Source organism: Lactuca sativa, chromosome 1 (genome assembly GCF_002870075.4).
Source record: "Lactuca sativa cultivar Salinas chromosome 1, Lsat_Salinas_v11, whole genome shotgun sequence".
NCBI classification, from domain to species: Eukaryota; Viridiplantae; Streptophyta; class Magnoliopsida; order Asterales; family Asteraceae; genus Lactuca; species Lactuca sativa.
The window spans coordinates 22,699,672-22,724,876 of NC_056623.2; the positions used below are offsets into that span (position 1 = coordinate 22,699,672).

General features: G+C 36.5%; 1 protein-coding gene across 1 annotated transcript; it reads right to left on the reverse strand.

Moving 5' to 3' along the window:
* Window positions 1-4,305: 4,305 nt before the first annotated feature.
* Window positions 4,306-6,458, reverse strand: LOC111876274 (agglutinin). The gene is made up of 6 exons (XM_042898016.2): window positions 6,286-6,458; window positions 5,861-5,924; window positions 5,542-5,754; window positions 5,176-5,463; window positions 4,835-5,065; window positions 4,306-4,743 (listed from the first exon to the last, which is right to left on the reverse strand). The coding sequence occupies exons 2-6, from the start codon at window positions 5,861-5,863 to the stop codon at window positions 4,486-4,488; spliced, it is 993 nt and encodes a 330-aa protein (XP_042753950.1). The 5' UTR covers window positions 5,864-5,924; window positions 6,286-6,458; the 3' UTR covers window positions 4,306-4,485.
* Window positions 6,459-25,205: the final 18,747 nt, after the last annotated feature.

The window sequence follows — 25,205 nt, forward strand, 5'->3', positions numbered from 1 at the left end:
AACTGTACCTGAAAATCGAAATCCAACAATTACAAAGTAAACAATCTACTATAAGGAACAAAGTTAACAAACTGGAAGAAATAAAAAATCGATAGAGCCAATTTGTGTGTAATCAGATGAAAAAAAAAAGACATTTTTTCCGTTTAATTCTCAGTACAACCCTGAAAGACAGTGCATTCTTTCAAACTATTAGGGTTCACGAAGAGGAGATATGAAGATGGGGTTGTGTAACAGGAGGACTTATGGAGCAACAGGAAGTAGGTCATCCACCTATCTCCTCCATCTCAGGTTGGGGGAGATAACATGATCTTCAGTCCACCGATTTGAACTTCAAGGATGACGGTCATCTGTTACATGCACAAACATAGTTAAAAAAGGGTTAATTTCACACCAGGATATCAAAGGGTAAAATAGTCAGATTTCAGTTTCAAGGAAAGATATAATGCATGGATGAGAAAAAGAACCACATTGTAGAAATCAAAATCAAAGTTGGGAAAATAAAATGTCAAAAACTAAAATTTGTGAAATCAGAAAACAAACATGGTATGTTGATTAAGTGAGTATAAGGAGATGGTGATAACGATGAGGATGTTGGGCAAGTCAGGTGGTGTCGTGGTTTTGAGTTTTTAGAAAGACAAAGGTGGAGGAAGAGAGAAGTTACTGGTGTGTAGTGGTGAGATACGTGATCTGGGGTTTGTTACTCTGGATGAAGTTGTAACAAAAAAACAAAGAGATGGAGTTTATAGATAGAGGACGACGATTACATAGAATCAAGATCATCAGTGGGTGGCGATTCAATGTTTTTAGGGTTTTAATTGGCTGGGAGAGGAGATGAAATTATATAACGTGTCTCTCATGTGTTTTTGACTCAATTGTTGAAAATGCCGATTAATTGCTGAAAACGAGGGGTTTCAATTCAATCCCTGAAAGTAAGGGATACTGATTCAAAAGTATTATATTGTTAGTGGATCAAATATTTGTATCTATGGCATTATTATTTGTAAGATTTATATTATAATATTATTATATTAATGGTTTGTTGTACTTTAAGCTTAAGTACTTGAACGTCTTAAAAAATAATATTATTATATTGAATCTATTTTTAGAAATGGTGAGATAATGACTTAAATAGGTAATTTATTTTTCGATTTGTACATATTTAGTCACTGAGTTTTTTTTTGTCCATATTTTCCCATTGAAATTGTTGAACCGTTTTTTATGACCTTCAATCGTAGGTTTAGTCGGTTTCCGACGTGTTTGACTACTCCGGAGATGCTCCAATTATCTTCTCCAGCAAGACTCCAACTTTCATGATTTTTCCGGTGGTATGGAACGGAGTTGAAACTAGAAATCAAGCTTTGGGATTTTTGAGTTTCATTTTATGAATACAAAGTTGGTCCATCAGTTTTGAAATCAGAGTGTTGTTCCAGATCTGATGCTCACATCTCCAACCTGTTCATCTTCTTCAACCTCCAACCCAGATCTAATGTTCATCGTCTTCAACCCAAATATGATGCTCAAAGCTGCCCTTGAAAGCCCTCAGACTTGGTGTGTTCGTCGATTTCAGGAGGGTTCGTCTTCATCATGTTCATCTTCTTCCCAAAAACCAAATGAGCTCTAGAAGTGTGTGTGTGTGTGTGTGTATGTGTTCATGCTCTAACATCAGATCTGAAATCAAATGATCTCCAAGAACAAAGAAGAAATTGATTTTGTGTGTTTTGGGTTCCTTGAAGATGAACACACTCACATGTGGTGATTTTCCAAAATCGAGTTTGAAGATGAACTCGAATTAGGGTTTTCAAACCCATAAATCGAGCTTGAAGATATGGGTTTGTGTTATGATCTAGGTTCGTTTTTCGATCTGGTCTGTGTTTTTCGTGTTTTGATCTAACAAACACACTCAAATCTGAAGCCCTTGTGTTCTTCGTGTTCTTCATATTCTCCGTGTTCTGATCTAACACACACACACACGATGAACAACTGATGAATCAAATAAAGATCTCAAGAACACTATGAATAAACACATCAAAAGATCTTATGTGTGTTCTTGAGTTTGAACAGAAGAAGATGAATAGTTGATTTTTGAGTTTGAGTTCTTGAGTCTGAAAATCTAACACCCATATGGGTTGATGTTCGAAATTTGTTCAGATCTAAGAAAAATACGGGAGATAAGACCTGAGTTCTTGGGTTCATTGAAAAAATCATGAACCCAGAGACTTACCGGAGAAGATAACTGAAGCATCGTCAGAGTTGTCTAACACGTCGGAAACCGACTAAACCTCCGATAACAGGTCAAATGGATGCTTTTTGAACAGTTAAACAAGTTCAATATGAAAATGTTGACAAAAAAAACTCAGTGACTAAATATATACAAATCAAAAAATCAATTACCCTTTTAAGTCATTATTCTTTTTTTAAAATTTCAAATGCGCATGTACTGTTTATCAAGAAAACAAACTAATAAAGGGTATAATCCAAAATTACCTTCTTCAATTTGCTTGCTCCAGGTGAATATTACCAATTTTGAAGAATAAACATACAGTAACAGAAAATGCTGAAGAAATAGAAAAAAGAAAAACCCTCGTGTGTAGGGTTCATCAAGCGATTCTCTGACGCCTCTATCTTGAGAAGCGAAACGATGGGACAAATTGCAATTGGCGCGTACTTTAAGCTAGTGTACTATCACACCAAGGCCAACAACTCTATTTAGTTCAATATAATGACCTTTTAAATAGCTATTTTTAAAAAAAGAAACATAATTTATAGTATTGTAATTACAAATTTAACATTTTTTCTAATGACTTCCATTTAATTGTTAAAAATTATTCTTTTTTTTTTTTTCCAAAAAATAGTCATAGAAACAACAGATGGTATTACCTCATCCGCGGTTTCGTCACCTCGTATTCAGTTTCATCATAGATGACATAACACGCATTGGGTTTCGTTTCTTCATCTTCGGTTTCCTCACCTCATATTCGGTTTCGTCTCACTAAAAAAATCATTTTTTAAAGGTAAAATTGCATTAAAGGCTACCTCATTTGCGGTTTTCTTTCCATTCGGTTTTGGTTTTGTTCATTTTTTCGTTCACGGTTCTTGGGTTTTAATGAAGAAACCACAAATTTTTCGTCCTTTGTGTTGATTTTTTTAAGACAAATTAACCTAGTAGTACGCTGAACCGCCAAAGGAGTAAAAACATATTTGGACCGTCTAATTGACTATTAATATTTATGTAAATTTTTTATTTTAAGATTTGGTGAAATTGTAATATCAGTGAAAATAAAACGTTATATCTTCATAACAAGAAATATCAATTTTCAAAATTAAATGCAATACCTTATGCGCGTCTTCTCATATTTCTAGTGGTCGAACAACAATTTAATATCTTTTAAAAGGTTTTTTTCAAATAAACTAAGAACTTGTAATGACAATTGAACATGCACATTACATGTTCGATGTTCTTTATCTGGTTTTCTCATTGGTGTGTGGTATCCTTGAACATGTACTACTATGTTACTTTGTGTCTTTGTCTTGAAAAGAAAATCAACACGAAGAACGAAATTGAAGATAGGTCTATGAAACAGACGATGAGAAATCCAAGAACAATAAACCGAAAAAATAAATAATCAAATTTGAACAAAATGACAATTAGTTACCCTCTTAAGTTATTTTCTTAATCTCATATGTTGCCTAGATACCACCTAGATGAACGTATATGCAAATTGGACGTTAACATAATATAATTGGTCATAATGGTCTAATTTGAAGTTTAACAATCATGGTTTGCGAAAAATAATCAAATGTAAACAAAAATGACAATTGGTTGCCATCTTATGTCATTTTTAAGATGATATTAAATATGCATTCTATTCATACGCCTCATTATTAAATATAAATCTTCATTTTAAATTTTTAATGTTTATTTTAATAAACACACCAATTAATTATTTATTGGATATTTTTTATTTGACACTTTTTTCAAATCAATTCAATTGATATACAAATAGGACCCTTAGTAAATTTATTGATTTAAATAAAAATGGTATGCACAAAAACATAGGTATATATCATGATTGAAATATATAAATAAAAGGTTGGACGGTGTCACATTATTTTTATCGGGGTGAGCTGAGATAACATGTTTTATCAGCGGTGCACACTGCACCGAACCCATTTTTTTACCAGCAGTGTGAAAAATGGCTTTGTGCCTTTCTTTCTCTTCTTTTGCTAGCAGTGAAAACATAACACGATCCCTTAGTAGTTTTTTAAAAATGACAATTTTGTAAAGATGGGTCGATTGTTTTGAAATATTCTTACCTCATAGATATAAGATGAACTCTCTAAAGTATCCCATTTGAAAACTTGGTGCTACATGTTTAAAACATAATTAAGTTTTTATGATACTCCATCAAAAAATCCCCAACATGTCATTAGAAATTAAGACTACAAATTTGAAGTTCATTCATCTTGTTACTTCTATTATCTTCTTCAGAAATACTCCATGTGAACTCCAATTGCACTTAAATACCCGTTATTCCTGCCCTGAAAGCCAACTACTTTCCCAGGAGATGCTGTTGACGTAAAATAAACACATCCTGCGCCATTTTCATGTCCATAAGGCCCATAAATCGCTTTGTTTGTGTGAAACGTAATGGCCATTATTGCTTCCAACCCATTATGAACCTCAACTGGCCCATAAAACCCTGAAATCCCAGTCAAATATTCATCCGGGAGATCCAAATCCACCTGCCAAATCATTGTTCTGCAATCGGTCTACACAGATCTTTTGGTAGATGAAATAAAAAAAAAAAAGTACGTATAATATAATTGTACATACCACTTGTGTTTTTTCTCCACCTTGTCCTCCATGTAATTGTGATAAAACAGATTGACCATCCCTTCTAACATATTCAAACTGAATCGCATGAATCACTTTTAGAGACTCCCCTACAAGAACACGTATTTGTTTGACGTTGAAGAAAACTCCATCATCCCATGGTTTAGCCCCAGAAGCCCCCCAAGGTCCCGCTTCCCTTGGCATTGCCATTAAAGACATCCTGCGACATAACTGCATGTAGAGAAAATATTATTCCGTTTATAAGAATCATCAACAGTTAAAGGCTGTAAAACAGAACAGAAGTGACAAAACGAAGGAGTCTAAGAGACCATGGAATTAACCTCATTCGTGGACTTTTCTTCACAGGTAGAATTCTGACAAAATGCAAGTGATTTAGGCATCAAATAAATACCAATAGCATCAATGTAATGTCCAACACGCCCATGGAATCCAACAACCACACCACCTTGACCATCGTAGGAAAAACGAGTGCCTTTGTTAGAACCAAAAGGACCATAGCGATTCTGATTTGTGTGAAAGCATAATGACATCACCACATCTGAACCTTTATAGCAGCAAATTGTCCCACTGATTGAAGTTAAATACTCGTAAGGATAGTCAATGGAAATCTGCAGAATTGTATAAAAATGTCATTCTTCATGAAGCGAAAACATCGACAGGTATACAGACATCATCCATTAAGTTACCGTGTTCGTTTTGTTGCCACCATTGCCACCGAAAATGGAGCTTTGAATTTCACCTGTTTGAAGATAGCTTTGGAATATGATTGAATCGATAACTTCTCCATATATAATCTTAATCTTTTTAATAAACCCTTGGGGCATATAGATCCAGTCTTTCCCCTGTGAACCACCCCATGGTCCATGAGTTATGCATTCTTCCAAACTTGTTGTCCCTCCCTGGCATTATACTATAAAAAATCAGAATCGCTTCAAACAACACTAAAATGGGTACTAAGTTATGCATAAAACAACAACACAATTAAAAAAATAATTGAAACCCTACCATCAGTAGGTTGTTGATCTTTAGATAATGATATCCGTTGCTGCAACAATCAGCCCCGATGAATCTAAGCCGTAGATATGTATTAAATAATGAAAGAGGTATTAAAGACTCGAACAGTATGCATGGTGTTTATACAAATAAAAAATAATTGAATACTCACTGGATATAAGATGATCTATAGCAAAACAAACGATTAGCAAAATACAGAATAAACTCCAACTAATTAAATTGGAGGTGAGTTAGACGCAATACGATAGGAACGACACCATCACTCGGTAGAGAGGAATACTAACTAGTGAATTTTCTAAATTTCTTACATGTAATATACTTCGAATATTTAACCAAATTTCAAAGTTTAAATGCGCATATCTATGGGAACAAAAATATATAGCAAACAGGTGAAAAAGATAAATCCTAATAAATACCTTTTCTTCAATTGAATGCTCGGGTGAATATGACAAAATTGGAAGAACGAACATGCAGTTGCAGAAATGATGAAGAAGTAGGAAGGGAAAAGGTTTAGAGGTTAGCGTGTAAGCGACTCTCCGTTGCCTCTATCTTGAGAAACGAGCGGTCGGGTTAGATTTTTTTTTTTTTTTTTTTGGTTCGTGTTAGGTTCTCTTCAACCTATTTATTAGCTGGCTAGAAATTTCATTCCAATCCAACATATTTATGCAATTGAGAGCAGACAATGGTTTAGATTTCGATTCAGCCTATTTATTAACAGATATTTCCAACCTAACCTAACATTTTAGATAAATAGATTGTCACTAACTGGATAGGTTTATATAGTTTCCCATCCTATCTAATAAATAAATTAATTAACTATATATATTATATTATTTAAATTAGTTTCAAAAGTAAATATAATTTTAAAGTATTACAAAAGCAATCTTAATTTTTGTAAACAACAAACTAGCTAACATATTTCTAAATACCACATATGTCTCCTAAAAAACTTGAACTCATGGTTTCTCATTTGAAAGAGTCACTTCTTACTACTATGTCAAATGTTCTTTGGTAAAAGCAATCATAATTCATAAATACAAATATATTGTTAAAATAACATTAAAATTGTTTAATTTCAAAGTAATTTTGAAAAGTGGTTAATGCCGTCTTATAGATCCTAGATTAAAGTACTTAAAATTGATTTCTTAAACCCTCCTTGTTGGTCTCCCCTAATCCCTGTTGGCTCTTTTCCTGCACCTGGTTACAATAGGGTTACAAGATGTTATATTTGACGATGATAGTAGACATAATCACGTGGAGGTATAAAAAAGAAAAAGACAAAGTGTATCGTTCATAAGGGAACGTAAGAGAAATTGTTCACGTACAATATTTGCGTTCACACTAGCTAGATTAGAGGCATCAATTGCATTCTTTCCCTAAAGAGCTGATAAAAAATAAAGTCGTTAGTCAATGAAGGAGCATGTGTTTTAGTTATAAAGCCATCTGTTATACCCACCACAATACCACATATCTGATGGGTGCTACATCATCACCACATTTCACTACCACATACATGGGGTACTTACCACTAAACACACCACTCCACCTCATTTTTTTATTTAAATTTAATTCAAAAATACATTAAAACACCACTCCACCTCATTTTTTTTATTTAAATTTAATTCAAAAATACATTAAAAACATTTTTTTAATACTATTTTTCCATTAAATTAAAATACCAAATTACATTAAATAAAAACTAAATTAATTGAAATTAAAAAATAAAATAAAAATAACAATCAAAATAAAAATTACATTAGTTAATTTAAAAAAAAAAATAAAAAAAAAACATTAAAAAACTAAAAATTCCAACCATACATAAAATAAACTACCCCCTACGCCTACGTCGGGCTCGAACCGACTCTTTCATTGCTAGAAAAAGTTCCAAGTCTTCGCCCTCAAGGTCGTCCGCTTTCATTTTCAAAATTTCCATATCGGTTTTTGTTTGGAGTGTCTCTTGTGCCTCTTGAAATGATGTTTGTGCTTCGATCATTTTTTGTTCCATCCGAGTCATCACCTCGGCCTTCGTTTCCTGAAGCTGCACATATCGATCAAATTTATCGCCGAACATATCCATAACACTAGAATTCGAAGATGTTGACGCCGCTTTTTTTGCTTTATTTCTTCCAACGGGCCGAGGAAGAGGTTGGTCGGTTTCAAGATCTATCGGATCGTCGTTGATGTCGATGTGTGTTCGGCCGTCCGATTGTTGAGAAGCTCCATCGGGGTTTCTCGAACGCTTTGAACCGGAAGATTGGGAACTTCCTTCCGTTTGCTCTTTCCATTTTGGGGAGTCTTTCAATTTTAGCCACGGCTTCATATACGGAAAAGCTTTGCGTGTAGGCGTTGTTTTTTCATATTGGTCCATGGCCGCCTTGAAAACATCAAAATCGTTCGAGCCGCTTTTGCGTATGTTTAGGAGATTGTTGTAGATTTCTCCAAAATCGGTGCATTTTAATCGAATATCTCGCCATTTCGACGTAATTTGATCGGCATTTCGAGCTTCACTTTCCATTAACTCGTAAAAAATGGCTCGGACTTTTCCCCAAAAACTTCCATACGTCTGGCTATCTCCTACAATTGGATCTTCGGAAGCCGCCACCCATGCCTCCGCTAACTTTTCTTCTTCTTCTTTTGTCCATGGGACCCTTTCTTGGTTGGTAGTGGGTCGGGCCGGTTTTTTTCCTTTTTTCTTTTTTGGTTGAGGTGGTGGTGAAGGTTGCGTTTCCGGAACAAAATCCGGCGAAAGTGGTGGTTGTGAGCTTGGTGGTTGTTGTTGTGACGATTGTTGTTGTAGTTGTTGGAATTGTTGAAATTGTTGGTATTGTTGTTGCATTTGTTGTTGTTGGAAAGCCGGAAAAGGTTGATATTGTTGTTGGAAAAGTGGTGTTTGTTGGATAGGGGAACCACTTTGAAGTAGATTGATAAAACCGCCTTGAGGTGACTCCATCGTCGGGAATTGTCGAGGTGTTGTGTCTAACGCAAAAGCGTTATCGGGTTTGCGATTTCGGTAGTTTGGAGGGGTATTTTGGTTGGGATCCATGATTTTTGGTTGTGAAGATGTAGTGTGTAGTTTGTGTATAGAGAAAGAAAAGAATGGTGTAAAAAATAAGGAGTAAAAGTATGGTATTTATAGGTAAATAAATTATTTATTTATTATTTTTTTTTTTATAAATTTAGCCGTTTAACAACGGCTACACAACGGATACAAATCAACGGCTACACAAGAAACGAATTCGATTGGTCGTTTGCATTCGTTGTCCGGGCCACGGAAGGCCACGACCACGAGCCACCACGAACCACCGGGGTGGTGTGCACGGCCGTGGTTCGTGGCCAAGTAGACCACGGACGCGTTCGTGCAATGTACACCGGATGCTCTAAATGTTGTCAAATGCATGGAGATAATTGCAAAAAGAGATTTTGTGGGTTCATGTATAATTGTAAATAATGTTGATTAATGGCTTTAATATTTGTTGTTGACATCACCTAATATTGAAGGTTTTAAATTAATCTTGTCACATGCTTTAACTTATGACAAAGAGCGGCAGTATATGATGTTTAAATGGATATATAAGAAATAGGGATGAGCGTAAGCGGATATCCGCCTCATTTGGCGAGAACCGGAACCGACGGTTCCTAGAAAGTTAGAACTGGAACCGGAACCGCTCTAGGCAGTTCTTAAATGTTTGGAACCAGTCCCGGAATCGGCGGTTCCGGTTCTAGGAGCAGGTAACCCGGTCGCATTAATTTTGTTAACTTTTTCGACAAAACCGCAATTTAGTTTGATCCAAACCAAATCAATTCGGATCAAAGACAAACAAAATCAGACCAATATATTTTAAACCGATCTAAGTAACACACATTTATAAATGTTGATAACCCTTTAGTTAGTGATAATTTGCTATGATATTTTGAAAGGGAAGAAAAAACCCTAAACATGCAGCTTGTTTGTTTTCAATGACGAACAATTTGAGGAACAAGTAGACGATAGGGAGGAGAGGAGACCTGCAACGGCCAATAAAGGTTAAGGAAATACATTTGAGATATATTAAACTTACTAAGTGTAAGACCCATGTATTACATGGGTTCATTTTAAAGAAAAAAATATGAAATTCTAAACATTTGAAAAGTTTGAATTTATAAGAAAAATATTGAATTATTAAAATTAAATTGTTTGTTTTTCTTTAAATTAAACAAATAATTTAGATAAATAAACAAAGGAAACTAATGAAACTTTAATTTAGAAATTTTGAAATTAGAAGGAAGTCAATTAATGAAATTGATATGCATTTATTATTACATTTATTATAATTATTACATTTAAATATTATGTGGAAATTAATAAAATGAAAAAAACCACAAAATGCCATGTGGAAAAAAAAATTAATTGAAAATAACCACAAAATAACATGTGACCAAATCAATGAGAGTGTGAGATGTGGTAAAAAATTCTTTATTTATTAGGGAGGATATTTATAAAGGGTATAATAGTCGATCGATAAAAATAAGGATTTAAAACTATTATAAAATATTAAAAAATGTTAAAAATAAATATTTAAATATATATGATATTTTGATAGTTTATAAAAGGTATATACGATATTTATAATTTGGCCCGGATAAATATAATATTTTAATATTTTAGAAGGATATATATATGAAATTACCCCTAATATATTTATGTTTTGAAAGAAAAAGATTACCTATTTCCATTTTTAACCTCCTACAACAACCTATAATCACCACACCAAAATTATTCTTTATAACATTCTATTTTCTAAAAATTATCATTTAATGTATCCTATTTTGTAAAATGACATCTTTTTTAAGTATTTCAAACATAGAGAGGAATATTAGAAAAGAAATATTTTTTATAACATCATTTAAAGCATTTTGGTCTTTGTTTTTTAAATTTCCGAACATCAACTAGAAAATAAATAAATAAAATTTTCTATATTATATTCTACTTGATGGAAATTGTCATTTATGTAATGATAAATAAATAAAGAGTATATTCTAAATTTGTCAACCATGTAGTACATAAGTTACATTACTAGAAACTGAACTTTCAGCGACGGAATCAACGACAAACTAAATCCCTAGGTAAATCAACGACAAGTTAATGACGAGATCTAGATGTTCCCTGAGTAATTTGTGGCATCGCTAATCCATTGTTGAATCCCTTTTAGAATATGCCGATGTCAATTAGCGACAAAGGTCTTTTTTACCAACAATTATGTCGCTAATTCAACAATTATGTCGCTAATTCATCGTCTTTAGCGACGGATTAGTGATGGAATTACCCGTCGTTGATACTTCAATTTCTAGTAGCTTTAAAACCTAGTGTAAAATGTGAAAAATAAGAAGAATTTTTTTAAGTTATTTTTACGGCAAAGTTAATATTTACCGAAGTAGTATGAGACTTTGGCTATAGTTTCTAAAATGGATAATGTCACTGTAGCACAATGAAGTTATGAGTTTTGTCCAATTTGACTATTTATGTTTTTTTTTTGCACAATAGGTCATCAAAGTTTTATTGTACATGTCAACTAAGTCATTATCGTTTCTTTTTAACCATTCTTCCTTTAACCAGTTATTGTAAATTACATAACTGACCCCTACTGTTAAAATTTTATTCGTAGTCGGTCCCTTCCCAGCTATGATTTAAATTAGCGGATCAAAACTGTCACATTTCTAAAACTTGTGGGGACCAAAGAATATTTCTTATCTTCTTCTTAATTAAATCGTCTTCTGATTGCCCAAATCAAATTTCCTTTTCTTGATCTGAGTTTGAAACTAAAACCCCCATGGGAATAGCTTCATTAGAACTAGGTTTTATGTAACGACCTTCTCCATTTCTCTCCAAATACCTCCAACGTCAAAGTTTAAGACACCTTTAATGTCGAAATTCAAGAGATCTTGGAATAGAATTTCAATTTTAACACCATAATTAAGTTCACCATATAAAGATCAAGGTGGTCGAGCTAAAGCTCTTGAAGTATGTTAACAATGTTGGACGAACCATCTCCGGAGACAAATCATGACACATGTATGAGAATGTATGTATGTTAAAGGAAACTCTATTCTTATCAGTTTATCATCAAATTTACAAAAAGTTCATGGTTTACCATAGGTTGAATGTGGTTAAGAGATCCTTCCTCTAGATTCATGCATCCATGGCTGCCTTAAGACTATGCCCTACCTGAAAATAAGGTTCAAAATGTTTTGTTCTTATAATTAACAAGGAAAAAATAAATGTAACTTGTAAGATTTGAATACATCTCCTTGAACCCGATACTCCTAGTTGTATCAATATGTTGATAACCATCCTACAATTAAATTTACAAGAAGAACAACAAAAACAATTGCATCGGACTATGGAAGGTCTAAAATGTTGTAATTGGGATCATTTTCATTTGTTTTGAAAATTTAAAATGACTTAAACTTGAGATCTGATTTTAGTCGTGTAAGAATCGAGTTTAGATCATGTATAGAAGAAAGATGAGTAAATTAGAAATAACAACGAATGATGATCGATTTTACCTCGAGAATAGCGGTGGTCACATAATCGAAAGCTTGGGAACCAGAGCTCCATGTCGCTAATCCGATGGTGGGAATTTTGTGTCTACTCAACAATACGAACGATTGTACATCTTCCTTTGCTCTTAATGTCGATTACGCCATTAATTCTCCAATACTGAAAACCTATAATTAAACCTTTCACTTCCGATTTCTTGCTTTATACATATAGAGACTGAAGAACGAGTGGATGATGAACTAGCTTATTTGGTTTCAAACGCAGATCAAGAAAGGGAATTTGATTTGGGATCAGAAGACAACATAAAGGGTGTTTGGGAAAACTTTTAAAATGACCTTTTGGACTTTTAACTTTTTCAAAAAGCTACAAGTGTAAAAAGTTGTTTGGCAATTATAAAAGATCTTTTAGAGTGACTTTTTGGCAAGAAGAAAAAGTTATGTTTTAAAAGTTAGAATTTGTGACTTTTGGTTTTTTAGTCTTTGCTCCTCCAAAAGTTAATCCAAACATATTTTAAAACCTATTTTTGGAAAAAAAAAAAAAAAAAACTATAAGTCAAAAAGTCTTTTTATTGAAAATGACTTTTAAAGCTAAAAAGCAATCCCAAACACCCTTTAATGGGGGAAGAAGAAGGCGATTTAACGGTGAAGAAGATAAGAAATTTACACTTTGGTCCCCAAAGTTTTAGAAATGTGGCAGTTTTGGTCGTGTAGTTTAAATCGTACTTGGTAAGGGACCAATTACGAATAAAATTTTAACCATAGGGTCATTCCTGTAATTTAGAATGATTGGTTAACGGGTGAATCGTTAAAAACTAAGATAATAGCTTAATTGATATGTATAGTAAAACTTAGATGACCTATTGCGCAAGAAAAAAACATAAATGATCAAATCGGACAAAACCCATAACTTCATTGTGCTATAGTGAGATTTTCCCTTTCTAAAAAAGAAGACCTCAAATTTTTAGTTGTGCTTCAAGTTTATTTATTTAATAGTTATCTATAATTTATAATTTATATATAATTAAATCTAAGGTTAAAGTTTCAGGTTTTTAATGGCTCGGTTTCGTTATAAAATCATAACAGAATTATTACTTATCAATTAACAAAAAAAATAAAACCAAACATATATTTTGAATACGATTTGGTTATTATGTTTTGATTATATCACTTAATTCTATTTTGGTTCGTTTTTTTCGTTATTATACCCACTAACCCATCGCTATAAAAAACATTTTTCACAAATGAATTGGCTAAATTTGATTATACACTCGTTCTATCTTTTTACATTGAATAACAAAATTATTTTTTGAGGTTGACATTCTATTATCTTTTTTCTTTATCAAATGGAAAATCATTTTATCAAATTTTCCCCCAATATTCACATTTTATTGGGACCCTTCTGGTCAATCCGTCATTGCTATTAAGTTGGCAGAATGCATCGACATAACACCAAAGTCAGTATGATTATTATTTCAATATATTATTTTATATTTTTAAATGGCATTTTATGAAATATGATTTGAATTCATTTTATAATTTTATATATTTAACTTTTATATAATCCCTACCCAACCATTTTATGTTATTTTTATCAATTATAAGTTAATTTTTAAATAATCATGTTGTACAACAATTTTAATAGTACATATCATTGGTTATGACCTCAAAAAGCTTGCATAGTCGTACAAAGTCTAGTATAAGGTAGAGTTCATGTCAAATTTGGTAAGATCTTACGAGAAACATGGTTTAATTGCGATTTTAGTGGAGTGAGCGACGTCTCATTATTTTTGAGTTGTCAATTTTTATTGTTTATCTTTCTTTCTAACAAAAGAATCATTTTGTTGCCACATATAATCTCCTAAACCCAAAATTTCTCTGTCAAGGAGGTTTCTAGTGATTTCATATATTATTATCAATGGAATTAATTGTCGTGGAGTTGTATGTTATTGATATTGATTTACATTCATCAACATGGGTTCATGTTGCACCAATCTCAGTCAGTCCATGTCTATGTCTGGTTTCACCATACAAAGCTTCAATTCGGGAGGACCAAAATGGTGGTATACCGGTATGGTTTCTATAGTTCCATGATATATCCTTCTGTCATTTTAAGCAGTATATTATAGTAACTTGAAACAAACCCTCTTTTTTTTATCAATATGGAATGAAGAGGAAGCTGAAACTTGCCTGCATTTAAAGAATTCAGTTTTAAGCAACTTAAAAATGCAACATCCAGTTTTGCAACTGAAAACATTGTATCTAAACATGGTGAAAAGGCTCCAAATGTCATCTACAAAGGGAAACTTGAAAATCAAGTGAGGATAGCTGTTGAAAGGTTTAACAGATCCGCTTGGCCTTATTCCCGATAATTTTTGGTATACAAAAATTCAATTTTTTGTTCTGTTTTTTTTTTGAATTTTATATCATATTTATGTGAGAATTTGATTTTATCCTTTTATGAGTATCAGGAAGAAGCAAAATTGGTTGGTTAATTGCGTAATGTAAGGCTGCTAAATCTTCTCGGTTGTTTTTGTGAACATAATGAATTACTTCTTGGGTAAATGTCACTGTAACCCACCAAACTTACGTGTTTTGGTTAAAAATGTCTCTCATCTTATTTTTTTTGCTTTCTAAGGGTACGAATTCATGTTTTTAAGATTTAAAAGGTCGTTTTGAAAAAAAAATGAAGGGGTCATCCGGTGAACCCCTTCCTAGTCAACAAGTAAAGCCAATTGTTAAAGTCTTCCCTCAGTTGACATGGTACATGACTTCCAATAACCCTAAATTCAATAGTGGTGGTCATGGAATCAACGAAGACTCCATTTGCTTCTCATTTTGTATGAAATACATCACAACAAATTGGAGGTTTAAATCAGAAAAGATAGCAGCGGTGTCTCTTCCGATTTCAATCAACATTCTTCACTCTGTTCTTCGTCTTCTTTGTTATTGACAGAGTAACCTAATCATGAACATCAAATCTGATCGACGACGGTGTGCATGTGTGTCTCAATTGAATAATTGTTACCCAGAACCCAATCGCCACCCTCATTTTCCTTTTTTCACCACCAATTTGTTTAGGTATCAGATTGAATAATCGTCTTCATTAGATCACTAATATATACAAAACGGGGGGCCTTCGTCTTAATTATATAGGGAAGGGAAATTGATGCGGACAGAAACAAGAAACGATGGGGTGATTGTTTGTGGCTTATCAGCAAGCACTGGTCAAGGAAGGAAGATGGAAGTAGTAGGTGGTTGCAGTCCGTCTCCATCTTCAACGATTAGGTAACGAATGTATAGTCGAAGTCTCTAGGAAACTCTGACGTTGGATGGCGATCGCGAGAAGGTGAGGGCGTCAATCTTCGGCCATGGCTGGGAGGTCATGAGGAGGGGCGCCGACACTCCAGGGCTGCTCTGGTGACTTCCTTCTTCTTCTGGTCCGATCGACTGCAACATAGGAGGGGACGGAAGGTTCATTGGAAATTGAACAACAACAATTGAGGGGTGGTTGTGAGGAGCTCGATCGAGCAAGGAGTCCTTAGATTAATCCCCAAAGCTGCTGACAAGGCAGAAGTCTACTAGGCTCCAAGTATTGCTGACGAGGCTACATGTCATCATTTTCTAACCTATTTGGCAGATCTAACCAGTTATAATACGTTATTTAACCAAATTGGTCGGTAAAATACAAGTTGATGCCCTTAGAAATCAAAAAAATAAGATGAGGAACATTTTAAACCAAAACACGTAAGTTTGTTGGGCTACAGTGACATTTACCCTTACTTCTTGTAACCGAATATTTGCCCAAAAATACACTAGCCAAACGTCTTTTGCACTATAAGAAATCGTTCATGGTTGACTTTTCAAATCATTATACTCCTTAAGAAAGAGTGATTTTAAATAAGAAGGCCAAGCACGATGATGTTTTCTGCATTTGATTTTTGATAATTGTCCAAAATGGTTTTTTCTTGCAAAGTATAATAGTGTTTTTTGAGACATTTTCACAATAATGGGGATTAGTAACGAAAATATTCAATATTATGAGGGGATTTATGTAAATTTTATTGATCTAAGTGAAACGAAATGGGGCAATAGTTAAAGTTTGGAATCACTAACATCTGATAATCTATGTTGGTTTACAAAATAAATAAATAAATAACTTGTCTTTAATAAAACTATAAAACTGGAAGGCGTTTTGGACTAAAGGTGGCGATCATCTCGTGTTCTGGTTGGCAGGTTGACATGTAAACCCACTTTTTATAGAAGATAGGCATAAATTTGATTTCTGCATAATATACATTTTTGATTCCAAGATTTACTGATGTCTTCATTTTGTAGATTTTTGTTAAACCACATGCATTGTTTAGCCTGCAAAAATTTGTGTACGTGTATAATGTAATTTGAAGCTTTAATGCAACTTTTTATAGTTGCATATTAATAAATAATAAGTAAAATAACATGACAAGCTAGAAAAACACACATAATCAAAGATAAACCACGAAATACTAATTCAATTGAGACATATAAACTCCATGCTTTCGAGAGGCAAGGATCTCACCAAAATAGTTTTCACTACAAGTTTTTTCAAATCCCTTACTCAACCAAAATTGGGAGTATAAATACTAGACTAAAGCAAAAAGCAAATACCCTCCAACACCACCGTGGTCCCCTGGGGCAGAACTGACATTTAAGGATAATGCTCACAAACAAAATAAAGGACCAATCAACATACAAAAATGCTCATCCCCCACGATTCTAATAGTTGGCCTCCTAAATTGGGTTTGTCCCCTGTTTGGGCTTCCTGGACCTTCTTTGATAAACCAAGAATGGTTTGGGCTTATCAATACCCGCGGCCCAAACTTTGACCTTGTCCTCAAAGTCGAATTCTAGGAACTGCAGTTTGAACCTTTCATAGTCTTCCCATGTAGCTTCAGCCTCGGAAGTACCTTGCCATTGAATGAGGACTTCCAATTCACCCGTTTCGCTTCCTTTCTTGAGTCTTGCTCCCTTGAACTTCTTTGGTTGGACCACAAGCTCCAGTTCAGCAGTCAATTGGGGAGGCAGCTGGGTTGGGGTAAGGGGACCGCAAAAGCAGGCCTTAATTGCGAAACATGGAACACCGGGTGAATCGAGGCTGTCTGGGGCAATTCTAATGTAACGCCCCATCTCTGGTATGTTGTTCCCGTGGCATTTATTTAGAAGTTTTATAGAGGGACTCGGCGAGTCTATGGCCTGACTCGTCGAGTAGGGTCGAGTTTTCGAGCACGTGTTGGTCGGCGACTCAGCGAGTCCATATTCAGGACTCGGCGAGTCTGCCTGCCAGGAAGAAACCCGAAATCCCCGAGTTGCTCACTATTTAAGCAATGTTATGTGCCCCAAACTCGCCTCCTTCACCCTCAGAGAGCTGTGAGAAACCCTAATCCATTCCTTGATTGATTTAAGTGTTTTGTGTGGATTCTTGAAGGCTTGAAGAAGAAAAAGAAGAAAGGAACAAGGAGAAGAGGTGTAGAGAAAAGATCCAAGGTCAAAATCAGAGTTCATTAAGGTAATTCTCATAATTCTCCTGTTTTATGCTTAAAACCTCCATTAGATCATTTCTAGGGCTAGTTTGATGTATTTTCCAACCTTATAGATGTATGGATGCCTTAATAGGTTGAGATATCCCTAGATATGTTCATTTAGGAGTTGTAGAGCCCGGATCTATTGCCTTTTTGAAGTTGCTTTGCATGAGAACCCTAGATCTAGCCTTTATCATGCTTTTTGAGCCTTATAACCTTCTTGGATGCTTATGGACACGTAAAGATAGAATCTTTACGTGTTAATCGAACTAAGGAAGCCCAGATCTATAAGTTTTAGACGCTGGATTCAAGCATAATCGAGTTTAGAGTAGCTGCATGGATGTGACTCGGCGAGTCGGAGGAACGACTCGGCGAGTCAAGTCGCGAGTCCCGATTTTTCCCCTTTTGAGTGATGTCGAGTGGGAACCTGTGAGTAGTCGAGTGGAATCAATGAGTTGGAGGGCAGACTCAGTGATGGAGGGACTCGACGAGTTGTTCATACAACTCGGCGAGTCCAAGGTAATCTTCTTAGCTCAAGAACAACTCGTCGAGTTGTTCATATGACTCGGCGAGTCGGATACAGATTGCCTGAGTTCTTGAATCGAGAGGGTACTCGTCGAGTCGATGCCATACTCTACGAGTAGCCATGACCAGGGTTGAGAAGTGAGACTAGGGACTCGGTGAGTTGGCGGCCCAACTCGGCGAGTCAGGTCAACTGTAGGTTGACTTTGACCTGGAGAGTTGACTTTGACCAGGGGTAAAAGAGTCATTTTACCCAATGTAGTGATTAACATTTGATTGAGTGCGTTTATGGACTTGTAGCCGAGGAGATACCGGAGTTGCGGCAGTTAGCTTCCAGAGCCATACACACAGCAGCCAGTTCACGAGGTGAGTTTCCTTCCAGTAGGAACGGGTCTAAGGCCACAATGCTGGCCCGTTCAGTTAGCCGTAGTTTCTGGACTTCGATCCAATGCAGTATTTAGTATGTTTGACGCCTCTGTGGCTCAGACAGGATTTATGTGTTTATGCTAGTTGATATGTTATGCTATGCTGTGTTCAGTTAGTCAGCTTCGAACTTCGGTCCGATGTAGGGGACGGGGTCCCATTCAGCTTCAGACTTCGGCCCGATGTAGGGGACGGGGTCCCAGTCAGCTTCGGACTACGGTCCGATGTAGGGGACGGGGTCCCAGTCAGTGGGCAAGGCCCAATATGTGTTTTTTATGTATTGTATAGTATGTGGTAGTTTGGGGGAGCTCACTAAGCTTCGTGCTTACAGTTTCAATTTTGGTTTCAGGTACTTCCGCAAGCAAAGGGAAGAGCTCGGGATGATGGCATCGCACACACCACAGCTTCGGTTTTGTCCTGGGAGTTGATTCAGTTTCCTTGATATGTTTGGATACAGTTGTGACACAATATTTTATTATGGTTTTTGAAACACGCAACATATGGTTTTATTATGTGATACTCAGTTTCGTGGGTTTTGTTATAATAAAAATCGAAATTTTTGGGTGGTATTTTTGGGTCGTTTCATCTAATTTGTAAGAAACCGTTCCAATCTTCCCAATGATTTTGAAGGGGCCATAATAGCGAGCTGCCAGTTTTTCTTATCGGCGTCGAGCTAAACTATGTTGTCGGTAGGGTTTCAGCTTAAGGTATACCATATCCCCTTATTGGAATTGCACATCTCTTCTGCTTTTGTTTGCTTGGGTCTGCATTTTTTGTTGGGCTCACATTAGATGGACTTTCAAATCATCTAGAATAACATCTCGATCTTCCAACATCTTATCCAGGGCATCGAGCGTGGTCACCTGACCTTCGTAGCGCATGATGGTCGGGGGATCGCGACCATATAAAGCACGAAAAGGAGTACATTTGGTGGACGAGTGGAATGATGTGTTGTACTAGAATTCAGCTCAAGCTAACCATCGGGACCATTGCTTGGGTTTTTCGGAACAAAAACATCGAATATATGTTTCCAGACAACGATTTACCACCTCGGATTGCCCGTCCGTTTGAGGATGGTAGGCGATGCTTCGTTTAAGTTGGACACCGTGTAGTTTGAACAGCTCCACCCAAAATTGGCTTAAGAAAATACGATCTCGGTCACTCACTATTGATTTTGGCAGTCCGTGAAGTCTAACAACCTCCTTAATGAAAGTTTGTGCCACCGTCGCTGCACTAAAGGGGTGTTTGAGGAGTATAAAATGAGCATATTTGATGAGCCTGTCTACCACCACCCAAATAGCATCCCAACCGTTTGACCTTGGCAAGCCTTCGATGAAGTCCATGGTGACTTCATCCCATGTATTCTCGGGAACTGGAAGAGGTTGTAGGTGACCTGCTGGTGAAAGACTACTATGCTTGCATTGTTGACAAACGGAGCATTCCTTCACATACTTGCTGATATCGACTTGCATCCCCGGCTAATAGAGCTCACTCGTGACCCTCTGGTAAGTCTTCTTATCTCCCGAGTGTCCCCCCACAGGAGAATCATGAAATTCCTTGATGATGGCCGGTATCAACTTTGATTTCGAGGGTACCACCAGTTGTCCCTTATACATCAAGCGGTCCATATAGATGTTGAACCCTTTGTAATTTTCCAGTGCCGTTTCTACCCCCAGCTTGATCTTTCCAATAAACTCATCTTTTTTTATTTCCTCTTGAAACTGGTCCCAGAAGGTCCAACAACCCACATAAATAGCACTGCACAATGGCGGATGTTCCTGGTGGGACAAGGCGCCTGCTACACGATTACTAGCCTCGGTCCGGTACTGGATGTCAAATGTAAAACCCATCAATTTGGAGACCCACCTTTGGTAGTCGTTACCAATTACTCTTTGCTCCAGAATATACTTAAGACTCAATTGGTCGGTTCAAACCACAAATCGTCTTCTAAGGAGATACGGACGCCATTTTAGGACCGCCTTGACAATCGCCATTAATTCTTTTTTGTAAATCGACTTTAACCGTGCTTGGGTTCCCAAGGTGCTGCTGTAGAAAGCCACATGTCTACCCTCTTGCTTTAGAACCGCTCCTAGACCGGTCCCGGAGGCATCCGTCTCGATCACAAAGGTTTTCGAGAAGTCTGACATTGTTAACACCGGAACTGAGCTCATGGCCTGTTTCAGCTTTCCAAAAGCTAGCCCCGCCGCCTCATTCCATCCAAACTTGTCCCGCTTCAGCTGGTCAGTCAAAGGGGTTGCTATGTTGGCATATCCCTTCACGAATTTTTGATAGTACCCCGTGAGGCCGAGAAATACGCGCAAGGCCTTGATATTTTTAGGAGTTGGCCATTCCACCATAGCCCTTATCTTAGATTCCTCGGCTGCTACCCCCTCCTTGGAAATCTCATGACCCAAGTATGAGATTTTGCGTTGGACAATTCATACTTCTTAATGTTAAGATAAAGTTGATTCTGTTGTAAGATCTCCAAGGTGACCTCCACGTGTGTGACATGTAACTCCTCAGTCTGGCTATAAATGAGTATGTTGTCAAAGAACACCAAAATGAACTTCCTTAAATAGGGTCAAAATAGGTCATTCGTCAATGATTGGAAGGTTGCGGGAGCGTTCGTAAGCCCGAATGGCATAACTTTGAACTCGTAGTGGCCATCATGGGTGCGGAAAGCGGTCTTCTGGGTATCATCTGCCCGCACCCTAATCTGGTGATAGCTAGATCGTAAGTCTAGCTTGCTATAAATCACTGACCCGTGTAATTCGTCGAGGAGCTCATCAATCACAAGAATAGGGAATTTGTCGGGAATGGTTACCCGGTTCAGAGCCCGATAGTCCACACAGAACCTCTAGGATCCATCCTTTTTTTTTTACCAGGATGACTGGACTTGAATAAGGGCTGTTGTTGGGTTGGATAATCTTAGCCTTGAGCATCTCCTTAATCATCCGCTAAATCTCTTCTTTCTGAAAGTGGGGGTATCTGTAAGGTCTAACGTTGACTGGGGTGGTACCCTCTTGAAGCACAATTTGGTGCTCTATATGCCTTCTCGGTGGTAGCCCTTTCGGTTCCTTAAAGACGCCTTGGAACTTATGTATAACTTGTTGCAAGAATCCTGGAATCTTTCTTCCCAGGATTTCCCCTGTCTTAATGTGGCTGAGCTCAATCATCGCCCCTCTTTTCTCCTTTCGCAACTCCCTTTCCATGGATTTAACTGATACTAAGGAAGTTCCCAGAGAAGGGTCTCTTGTAATCGTAACGAGCTGGTCTCCCAACGTGAATTTCATAGTTTGCTCCTTCTAATTGGTCCGAGTGGTCCCCAATGTTTCCAACCATTTCATCCCTAGTATCACATCATAACTTTCGAGTCTCAAAGGAAGGAAGTCTTCTATAATGTCGATGTCTTGTAGTTGTAGGAGGACCCCTTGACATATCCCATGACCATATTCTTTGTCTCCCGTTCCTATTCGTATTCCATATGGTTCAGTGTCGCTAATTAGGAGCTCTAGGGTAGCAACGAGAGTGGTGGAGATGAAAATGTGGGTGTCCCCTGGTTCAATTAGGGTTACCACCTGATGGTTGCCAATCGAACCTCTGATCTTCATCGTTTTTGGAGATGTCAACCCAGCCACCGAGTTCAAGGAGACCTCCACAGTCGACCTTACTTTGGTGGAGTCTAGGTTGGGTTCAATACCCCCAGTTGCTTCTTCCCCTGGCGTATCTTCTTCTTCTTCCACCAGAATGACATTGACATGTGTTTTGCATTTGTGACCACGGAACCACTTATCATCACTCTTGTAGCACAATCCCTTAGCCCGTTTATCATTGATCTGAGCCTCCGTCAACGGTTTGTCTTCCAGATTCCCATTCCTCTTGTACCCGCTGTCAGATCGTGCCCATGTTCCCGTTGTTTGGATAGACGATTTTCCCCCAAATGTGCGATGGTTAACCGAAGATCCGTTTTTGGGACTCAATATACCATATCCACTGTTTAGAAGAAACCAGTTCATTTCTTCAATTTGTTGGGCTAACTGGAAGGCTCGACCCAAATTTTCAGGCTCCCACATCGGTAATTCTGTTTTGATGGGGGATTGAAGTCCATCAATAAAGTTCACCAAGGCGACTTGCTCTGTGCCGATAGTTTGATGAATCTCCGGACGTACTCCTCCGCTGTATCCGTTTGTCAGAGCGCCGACCACTGTTCATATAAGTTTCCACCCTGGACCGGCCGGAATCTTTTGAGGAAGATGGTTTTCATGTCTTCCCACGAAGATATCATTTGTTGTTTGCTTGCCCATCGGAACCAAGCCAGCGCATCTCCATTCAGAGAACCACCGCTTCAATCTTCTCTTCATTTATCAGTTGATAAATGGCAAAGTATCTTTCCGCTTGCAAGATCCACCCATCTGGGTCATGTCCATAAAAGGTGGGCATGTCCACCTTCCTGTGTTTGTACTCAAACCTTCCCCTTCCTTGATTCATTCCCTTGAAGGAGCCGAACACAAGTTATGGAATTCCACTGTTGGACCCACTAGGTCTTGGGCCGTCGTGGGTGAGAGTCTTATCCATACCAGTCAAGACAGGGGTGTTAATACCAGAGTTTGGAGTTTCAGCACTGTTACCTCGTTTTAGCTTACCTATCTTTCCCACTAGCTCATCGAGCTTCCAGATGATTTCATTATGCATGAGTTTGTTGTCTTCCGTTGCTCTGGCTTGTTGTTGATTCACCAGTTTTTGTTGTTGTTATTGTTCATCCAAAATGGCTCCCAGGTTCTCCTCTACCGTCTCTAGCCTCTTCTCCAAGGAAGCTGTATAATTTTGGGGAGCGACCATGTCTCTGATACCAATTGATAAGCTAGAAAAACACACAGAATCAAAGATAAACCATGAAATACTAATTCAACTGAGACTGATAAACTCCATGCTTTCGAGTGGCAAGGATCTCTCCAAAATAGTTTTCACTACAAGTTTTTTCAATGCCCTTACTCAACCAAAACTGGGAGTATAAATACTAGACTAAAGCAAAAAGCAAATACCCTCCAGCACCACCGTGGTCCCTTGGGGCAGAACTGACATTTAAGGATAATGCTCACAAACAAAATAAAGGACCAATCAACATACATAAATGCTCCTCCCCCGCGATTCTAACAGTTGGCCTCCTGAATTGGGTTTGTCCCCTGTTTGGGCTTCCTGGACCTTCTTTGATAAACCAAGAATGGTTTGGGCTTATCATAACCATGAGAACCTTAGGTGTGCTATGCAAAATGCAAAAACAATTGTGTTGACTAAGTAAATGACAGATCATAGCTTGCCCAATGTTCTATTCACACACTTATAAAAAAAGTTTGCATTACTTCTAACCTTATATATGCCAATCTGAGTAATATAAATCAATACTAAATTTAAAATTTATTTTTGTTCTTTGTCAAAGGAATCGGTCTGGTGTAAGATTTCTTCTTCTACTTCATGAAACGAATACCAACATATGTCCAATTACAACAATCTAATCTCAAAGTTTTCCCAATTAGATCATTGTTTGTGTTATTGAGTATTTATGTGTATGTCTTTTTCAACAAAATATTAACGGAGAGCATTATGTCAAAATTCTCTTTTTAAAAGTCCTATTTTTTTGTCATTAGAAATATTTACCAGGACCAGTTGACAAGTTATGTGATTTTTCTTCTACATATAAATAAATTTTACCTCCTGCACATAAAGAAAAAAAGTAATAAAGAAAAAAGAAATGTGTAACTACAACAAAATTAGAGAACAGACATTCAAAATAACATATTTGTCCCATATAAAAAATTTTACATAAGACCGTTGAATGAAAAATAGCTAGATTTTTTCAACGGTTTGGAAAAATAAAACTTCTATTTTTGTAATTTAATATATTTTAACAAATATTTGATTTTTCATTATGATTTTAAATTATCAATATTTTTTTACCTGTAGTTTCTACAGGTTGTAACCTAGTAAATTAACATAAAAAAGTAGATCTAGTTTTAGTGTGTTCACTCTGAGGAACACTTGTCGATAGATTGTGTACTAACAGGAGGTATGTTTATGCATTATTTTTTAAAAATGGATACACACTGCAATTATTGGTTTATGCATAACGTGATGGATGCCATTTTTTTTCAATTAAGTTGCCAATCTATTCATGAATAACTTTATTACATTGTACAGAGAAAACTTCATATAATCTAAACCAAAAGCATGACTATATGTCTAAGTGGTAACTTTTGGTATGGAACCACAAGCAAGGCTACACTAGTATATGTGATAGAGTA